The sequence below is a fragment of the Aplysia californica genome, unplaced genomic scaffold (assembly GCF_000002075.1).
Source record: "Aplysia californica isolate F4 #8 unplaced genomic scaffold, AplCal3.0 scaffold01127, whole genome shotgun sequence".
NCBI lineage: Eukaryota > Metazoa > Mollusca > Gastropoda > Aplysiida > Aplysiidae > Aplysia > Aplysia californica.
The window spans coordinates 125,376-134,333 of NW_004798397.1; the positions used below are offsets into that span (position 1 = coordinate 125,376).

Consider the following 8,958-nt stretch of genomic DNA (forward strand, 5'->3'; position numbering starts at 1 on the left):
CCAAAAGGGTAAAAGCGGCAGATGAAAGTAAAGTAAAGTTGTTTTTTTCTTGATCTCTCTCTCTTTCTCTGGTTCTCTTTCTCTCTCTCTCTCACTCTTTCTCTCAGTCTCTCTCTCTCTCTCTCTCTCTCTCTCTCTCTCTCTCTCTCTCTCTCTCTCTCTCTCTCTATCTATCTATCTATCTATCTATCTCTTCCCCCCTCTCTAGTTGTTCATTTCTCTGTATGTCTATGTCTTTCTGTCAGTCTACTTGCCCGTTTCAAATTCGGTCTGTCTGTCTTTTCCCATGTCTACCACCTCTCTCTCCATCTCTCTCTCTCTCTCTCTCTCTCTCTCTCTCTCTCTCTCTCTCTATCTATCTATCTATCTATCTATCTATCTCTCTCTCTCCCTCTCTCTCTCTCCATCTATATGTCTCTTTTTATTTTTATCTCTATCTCTCTCTTACAAAATTCTACTAAATCATAAGCCTTAAAAGTGGGAACAAGGAAGGCAAACTGTCAAGAATAAACCATATGAACGCCATGCTACTGTTTGGTCTACTTTAAACCTCCCTTAAATAAGCAGTTGCAGTTTTTACCCAAGCATTATGTTAGATATCAGTATCCATGCTCCATAAGGCTATTTTTCGTTCTCAGTGCATATGATGCCCTGAAATCACGAGAGAGACAGAGAGAGATACAGAAAGACAGAGAGATGGAGATGGATACAGAAACGAGGCAGAGAGAGTGTGCAAGAAAAAGATAACACGAGAGGGAAAAAGGGGGGGGGGCGTAGAGAGAGATAGATAGAGAGAGAGAAAATGAGGGAGAAAGAGAGAGAGAGAGATAGAGAGAGAGAGAGAGAGAGAGAGAGAGCGAGAGAGAGAGCGAGAAAGCATACGTTTATTATTTGTTTTGATAAGATGTTTTTTATGCATATTATTTGGGGGGGTGGGGGTTGTGTGGGTTTTTTTTACACGGTTAATTTCTCCCAGGCTCTCAGGTTTGTCTGTTATTATAGCATTGATCGTCCAGCGTCAGCATTCTCGTACAAGGCCGAGGAGTTCTCAGATTATACCAATATTAATAATACTATGTACAATCAAGTACCCGACTTGAACAGGTGACATTTACCGAAACGAAACAAAAGGTGAAGACTGCCCAGAACAGACAAAGCTCTTATAGAATAGTTAAGGTTGACCTAGATTAGGGTATAAGGTGTTTTCTGAGGGGCAGGGGACACAATGTCTCAGACTAGAAATGAAATGGACAAATAAAAGTCAGTTGTACTGTGGGCTGAAGGATACACTCGTCCACCTGAAGGTATCTTGGTGGAATAAAGATGGAAGAGGCAATAATTATTTCCAATAACTAGTACGGTTCGATAATACTCCACCTATTAATGCAGAAAGTGGATACTTATTCTGGTCCTTAGACAAGAATTCAGGGCAAAAAAAGATAGTCTGAGAAAAAGTACCAAGATGTAATTCATATTTTTCCCCTCTCACACCACCCCGCCCCTCCCAACCCCCACCCCCCCCCCCCCACCCCCCACCCCTCATTTTCTGCTGTCGTCCACTTTTGCTACAACAACCCTGGTCGTGTTGGTTTACTTGGCTACTAGTACTCTCAGGGGTGCCCTACTTGTAGACATTGAACAGAATAACAACACGAATCCATTTGGGTAAGTTTGAAGTATATTTATTTATCCGCACGCAGCAGTATTCGTAAACAGCAGGTAGGAACTAAATGAAAAAAAGGCCATGATGACACAACATAGGGTGGGAGTAAAATCATTTCTTTTATGGTTTTATTGTCAGTTTTTGGAAGAAAAGAAATAACTTTAAGGACTGTTTCTTTCCAGTTAGTCATTCTCTCATCAAAGATTCTGTTGAAGTAAAAATTTAGTGTCAGTCTTCGTTAAAGAGAAACAAAATAATATTTTCTTCGAAATGCCGAAGTATAACCCAAATGGCTATCCTTTGACACTTCCTAAAATGGCGTTAGTAAAAGATCAGGGTCCACGATTTCAAAATGTATTTAAATTAAACGAAATTTCACCGAAAGGAAACTATTCAATATTTCCTTATCACTGTAGTTCTTAGATCTGCCTCAAACAAGTAAACCTCAAGGGTTAGTCTTGCCCACGATAAGAGTTTGTAATGTCAGCAACAGCATCCTTAACAGCCCTGGCATCCTTACTGGCTTTCCTCAAGGAAATCTTGACCTTGTTTAACGAATTCTCTCCGTTGGCAACATACGGATCTGTCAGAACATTCATCCACTTTGAGGCTTCCCTGATTTGCTTCTTGGCATCTTTGAGAGACTTTCTGGCATTTTCAAGAGCTTTGTCATCATCGCTATAGTACGAATCTGGGGCAAGAGTGCTGAGAGCTTCCAGCAAGGAGTCAATGTCCGCTTCAGCTGCATCCAATTGGTTCTTCACTCTCAGCTGAACCGTTTTATCAGTTTGATACGATCGCAGGAGTCGCACAGCATAATTTATTTCTCTTATGACCGTGGTCACTTGACTGTCAATGTTCTCCCAAAAAGCAGCTTCATATGCATTTCCGTATGGGTTCTGAATAGCTGCCACCAACTCCACAGCTCGGTTGATATCAATTCTAGTCCGTCTCAGCATTCGTTTGATGGCCAGAGCTGGGACAACATCTCCTCCGTACAAGGAGCTATAATTGTTGCTGTAAGTATCTCCCAAGGAGTTCAAAATTTTGTTAACTTTGTTCATGTTTTTTCGAGCGAGCAACAACATTTTCTTAAATTTTCCGATATCAAAACTGCTGTAGGGATCTGACTCCGCAAGCATTATTCTCAAGGCATTCTTAATTATTTTTCTGGACTCCCTTAGTGGTTTGGCCATACGTTTGAGCACGGAGATGTCACCTGCATAAACGTTGGAATACTGGTTTGAACTACTGTATGGTTCAAGAATGTTGAGGACAATCTTCTGGACCTCCCTCAATTCCCCAAGCGCACTGTTCAACAACTGCCGCATCAAACTCATTAACTGTTGCTCTTGTCCATCATAGGAACTGGGGCTTGAGAAAAGTTCCATAAGACGCATGGCATCGTTGACGCTCTTTCTAGCGTTGTTGAGACTTTCTTTTAAGACATCCGTTGGGATGTTGTCTCCAGCATAAACTGTGTTGTACTCACTGCTGTAGGCCTTTCCAATTGAATCGATGACTTTAAGAGCGTCAGTAATATCTGACTGCGCGTCTTGTAACACATTAGTGCTTTTTTCTATAACATCAGTTTCGCTTACGTAGTCAAAGGAATATGGATCTGAAAAGGAGCACAGGGCTGTGTCTATATTTTTAATTGCCTGTTCCAGCTGCGCTCGGACACGCTCAAGTTCAACAGTGTTGCCAGAATATACGTTTGAATATTCGTTTGAAGCACTATACGAGTCTAGCATTTTATTAATAGTCGCAAGAGCATTGTGCAGCTCGTAGCTGGATAGCATCAAACGGTCGTGTATGAAACCAAACATTAAATCGGTAGGTTGGTACACATTTCCGTAAGGGTTTGAAAGCTTGTCCATAAGGAGCATGCCAAACTTTATATTCTTTTCAGCTCGACGAAGAGAACTTTTCAAAACTTCTGTAGGAAAGTCGTTCCCTCCATATACAAAGCTGTACGCGTCGCCAAAGGAGTCAACTATCTTTTGAGCTTTTTCGACATTTTGTTGAGCTTGTTTTAAAACATCACTGACTTCTTCCAAAACAGTGTTACTTGAGTGGTCAAAGCGATAAGGATCAGTTAGGGTGCTAATTTGTTCCACAATCTTGTATAATTTTGTTTTCGCATTCTCCATTTGATCACTTAGTCGTTTCAGCTCCCCTACCTCTCCTGCGTAGACATTTGAGTAATCATTGGCAGAGATATAAGAATCAATCATCTTGACAACACACTCGCTGGCTTTTTCTATATCGTCAAGAGCACGTTTCACAACGGTTTCCAACAAACTTACTGATTGGTCGCTCCCGTTGTATGCATTATCGGGGCTGTCGTCTTCTTCTGAATCTCGGGTCGATTGCCCATTCAATGATAGCAGAACAGCGTTGATATTCGTTGTAGCCTTTTTAAGAGCATTTTTCAACAGATTAGCTGGGAAGTCTTTTCGTCCTAAGGCTTCCAAGGCTTGTATGATCTTACGAGATTTGCTGATGTTATTGCGAGCGGTTATAAATATATCACGGAGTTTTTCTATTGCAGGATTGTCTCCTGCGTATTCAATAGCATAAGGATCTGGCTGACTGCGTAGGATTTCCAGGGCATCATTTATTTTGTTCCTGGACTCAATAAGTTGATCTTTTACCTGTTCTAGATCATTGGCATGCTCTTTGCAGTCACCTAAATTGGTGTAATAATCTACAATACTAGTAATTGACTTCAGAGCCTTATTCAGTTGTCTGCGGGCAATTTCCAAACGTCTTTGTGTCAAACTCGGTTGTTCCTCCTCACTAACTGAGCCATCGCTTTCATCGTTTTGACTGTTGTCGCAGTCGGCCGTATACTGATTTGAAAGACTGTTGAGGATCTCTAGAGCGTTATCAAAATTTTTATCGGCTTTTTCCAGCAACGTTTTGATATTTCTTGATCCCTCATCTCCGCCGTAACAGTCGTCGTTATTTTTAACATCGTCCTCATCACTGCTTCTCTTATCATTTTCGCTGCTGCTGTAGTTGACTTCGTAGCTACTGGTCAAAGCTTTCATGAATTTCAAAGCCTGTGAAACGTGTCTTTTTGCTTGCGTTAACAAATTTTCGCATTTTGCTATGCTTTCCTCATTAAAGTCCTTTTCGGTTAAAGCTTGCGCGTTGCGAATGTTAGTTTCAGTCTGCACTAAATCTTCTCTGATTTTCTCCAAACTTTGAATATCATTATCGTATTGGTTTACTCCAGAATAAATGAAAACTTGCAGTTTAGCGTCTATGAGAGCCAACGCCTCGTCCACCCTCTCTTTACCGATACTCAGCTCATTCTGAATTTGTGCGATGTCCTCCCCTATATTGCTATAGCTATATTTAGAGGAATCTTGCACATCCTGCGATTCAAGGTAGATGAGTCTACTACAGGAGTCCGAGTACTGGAATTCCGTCTCCTTCACACTCTGGAGAATAAAGAATACAAGAAAAATCATGTAATGTAGTTTTTGGAGAATCGTTAGATGTAATGATATTTCATCATTATTATTTTTTTTAATATTATTTTTTTAAAAATTATTATTATTATCAATATTATTATTATTATTATTATTATTATTATTATAATTATAATAATTATTATTTTTATTATTATTATCATTATTATTATTATTGTTAGCAGTAGTAGTAGTAGTAGTAGCAGTAGTAGTAGTAGTAGCAGCAGCAGCAGTAGTATTATTAGTTGTAGTAGCAGTCGAAGCAGCAGCAGCAGCAGTATGAGTAGTAGTAGTAGTAGTATTAGTAGTAGTAGTATTAGTAGTAGTAGTAGTATTGTTGTATTTGTAGTTGTTGTAGTAGTAGTAGTAGTAGTAGTAGTAGTATTTGAATGTTTAAAAAAGAATAGATAATAAGCAGTCTTACAGATTCGGGCGATACGAAGAAAGCACCACGATCTTGATAATCTTCAACTGCCTGTCCATCGTACTTTTGCACTTCAATATTTGCCTGCAAAAAGAAGCTAAGTATTGTAAATACACGAATAATGTTGGAAGACAATGTGCAAAAGAAAAGAGATTGATAATAATATAATAATGGTACGTGTCTGTGTAAGGGTGTGTGTGAGAGAGAGAGGGAGGGTAGAGGTAAGTGCGTGCATGCATGCGTGAGTGAGTGAATAAGTATGTGTGAGTGCGTGTGTGTATGCGTGTGTGTACATCTGAAAATAAGTATGAGTGTTGGCGTGTATGTATATGTGAATGTGTATGTGTGCGTGTGTGTGTGTGTGTGTGTGTAAGTGGGGGGGGGGGGGGTATTTCTTTTGTGTGTGCATAATAATGTAACACGATATTTATTTATTTTGTTCTCAGTTATTTTTCATTGTACTTTGACTAATGTAAAGGACCAAGACATTTATTGTGCTCACGGGTGTAGACATTTTCTCTCTTTTCCTCACTTTTTTTCTCTTCCTCTCTGTCTCTTCCTCTGTCTGACTGTCTGTCTGTCTCTCTCTGTCTCTGTCTTTGTCTCTCTCTGTCTCTGTCTGTCTTTCTCTTTCTCATTCTCTCTCTCTCTCTCTCTCTCTCTCTCTCTCTCTCTCTTTTTTTTTTTTCTCTCTCCCTCTCTCTCTCTCCCCTTTTTTAGGCTTACTCAAAAAGTCCATTTTTATTTTTATCTTTTTAACTGCCATTATCTCCTGTCTCATAGTATCACCTGACAAAAAGACACGCGAGAGCTTTTAGGTCCCAGGTCTTTATGCATTTTGTGAAAAACAAACTCCAAGTCCCAAAATTCGGATAAACTACATAGAAGACACATTTCAAATCAACCTTGACAATAGGTAGGTCATGTTATCTTACTTTAAATCTGGCACTGTTGCTGTCTTTGTTTGGGAGGAAGGCGAAGGTGAAACTCATCTGCGGAGGTACGATGTAGGAAAAGGTTTTTCCCTCGGGCTGTGTCCCACAGAGCTGAACGCCGCCCACACACAGAGAGCAATCCGGGCCCGACTGGGTGGAAAATACTCTGGTGAAATAGGTAAAAAGGATTGCATAGGTTAGTCTTTAGAATGAATAAAGTTTGGATAAACTTGTTAGTACACTGCTGTGCAATGTTAGCAGTATTGGGTCTTGAACTCACCAGCTTTACAACGATTTTCTAAGAAAAAAATGTAAGTCAACGTTGTTGTTTTTTGTGTAAAACTGGCGTCATCAGTTATAATGCTTCAAAATGTTAGTGAGTTCGTTTTTACACGGCAGTCACCACATTTATTATGATTCTTCATACCTTACCCAAGATATTTGAAGTGGACAAAGTTTGGATCGTCTAATCTTCCTACTATCCAAAATAAACAGTGATGATGCAGTCTTCGGACTTTACCGTTTTCATTACTTTGGCAGGCATTAAAGCTACTTTTCTGCACAATTTTAATTATCTGCTCAGCGCAATACTTGGATTTCCCTTTTACAACTGTAACTAGGGCGATTGACAAGCGTTGAAACCTTCGACTTAACGTAATGTTTTGATTTTTTTTCAGACCGTAAACTATTCTCAAGGACGATTGACAAGGCCATTTATAATCAGTATATGCCAACAGTGAGTTTGTACATGTAAATACACACCTGAACGTGACATTAATCATGACTGTCTCCTTGGAATCCCCAAACGTGACTGTGCACTCTTCCCCATCCGGCGGAAGCTGGCGGTCGTAGTTAGGACTCAACAGTCGGAACTTCTCCGCTCCTCCGGACAACTTGAATTCCTGCAGGGCCGGCTTACACACTCTGATGCCCGGTACTGTCGGCATGCTGGACACACTGACCGCAACTGACAGTAGGATAAGCCAAAATACCAGGCGATCCATGGTGGTGATTATTGCAGACCCTAGGTAGATATTGTATAGGCAGGAAAACGAGGATTGTGAATAGTTAACGTATTGACGTTGATTGAGCAACTTTTGCCGTTAAATGCTGGAAATAGTGCAACAGAAATGACTGTTTGAGTGCTGATAATGCTGGAACAAGACTTTGGGTGAAGAGAAGTCAATCTCGGTCTCTTTCTAAAATCGCAAACACGCTGAAGAAGAAAACGAAGACAGAAGCTGCTCTCGTAGCGCTAACCTGAAACTGCAGAGCTCGATGCTTTCGCCCAAGCACTGCCTAACAGTTGCCGAACAAGTGTCTCCATCAGGTTTATATAGGAACTTTAGGTCATTTGATCCAACTGTGCAGGATGAACCATTTCTCACGTATGAAACTGGAGGCTAAGTCATCCGATATCTCAACCGTGATCAACTGCAGACTGTTTTCAATCCCTTGTTGTTATCGATGAATGTTAAAGCAGTGAAGACAATAAGGGAATTCGAAAAACAATAAATCTATACCCTGTTTACTGGTGTATACATTATTGTTTTTATTCCAAATTTGATATGAGTAGCTGCTCAGATGTAAATATTAATATGCGTTCAGATTTTAGTACTAGAAAAACGTATTCACCCGAAGATTTGTCATTGTCATTCTGTTTGTTTCCCACACAAGTCTAATCGAGATCCCGGAGTGTTGTACAGGAGACGTAATCATGGATTCAATAAACGTTACTTTTAAACCAATTTTTTATTTATCATGATCTCCTTTTTCTGGAAAGTGTTTTACGGGGACTTGCAACTGCATAAAGTCATAGGAGCGCGCAGGACACATTTTCAATTAGAAGGAATTTTTGAATTTTGCCCGGATGGCGGCCGTAGCCAATTTTTAATGATTTTGGACCACCATGGCATCTTTAACTTGTCCGAGTGTATGTGTAGATTAAAAGTGTAGATATTTTCTACAATAAGATCAGGGGTGTGGCTGAAAGACAGGAGTAAGAAGGAACCAGGGAATAGCAGTAGAAAGGCTGCAGAAAGAGTCAGGAGCCCAGAGGAGGGGGCGTAGGTGGTTAGGGGGTGGGGGTAAAATGTGAGCACAGATAACACACACACACACACACACACACACACACACACACACACACACACACACATACACATACACACACAAACACACACATACACACAATCTCTCACTCCCCCCCTCTCTCTCTCTCTCTCTCTCTCTCTCTCTCTCTCTCTCTCTCTCTCTCTCTCTCGTTCCGCCTCTCAGAACAATTGAAAAAGGACACTCATTCACCAGGTGTTGGATCGTGACTTGATTCATAATCTGTATGGGGTTATCTTTTACCAATCCATTCTGCCACGTGGCTTTTAACAAGATAACAAAATACACAGAAGAGGAACACAACGACCTTCAACCCACTACGATATGTAACACTTCAAAATA

General features: G+C 40.4%; 1 protein-coding gene across 1 annotated transcript; it reads right to left on the reverse strand.

Annotated features, from left to right (window-relative positions):
- Positions 1-1,666: 1,666 nt before the first annotated feature.
- On the reverse strand, positions 1,667-8,046 carry LOC101845288. The gene is made up of 4 exons (XM_005111801.2): positions 7,267-8,046; positions 6,505-6,670; positions 5,570-5,653; positions 1,667-5,115 (listed from the first exon to the last, which is right to left on the reverse strand). Exons 1-4 carry the CDS (start codon positions 7,506-7,508, stop codon positions 2,116-2,118), a joined length of 3,492 nt encoding a protein of 1,163 aa, XP_005111858.1. The 5' UTR covers positions 7,509-8,046; the 3' UTR covers positions 1,667-2,115.
- Between the last annotated feature and the right edge of the window lie 912 nt (positions 8,047-8,958).

What these genes read in the sequence shown, in the direction of transcription:
- LOC101845288 (XM_005111801.2), bottom strand. Translation starts at nt 7,508, where the DNA reads ATGGATCGCCTGGTATTTTGGCTTATCCTACTGTCAGTTGCGGTCAGT. An exon ending in ATGATTAATGTCACGTTCAG is followed by an intron (nt 6,671 to 7,266) that starts GTGTGTATTTAC and finishes CTATTTCACCAG; the next exon opens with AGTATTTTCCACCCAGTCGG. An exon ending in GCAACAGTGCCAGATTTAAA is followed by an intron (nt 5,654 to 6,504) that starts GTAAGATAACAT and finishes TTCTTTTTGCAG; the next exon opens with GCAAATATTGAAGTGCAAAA.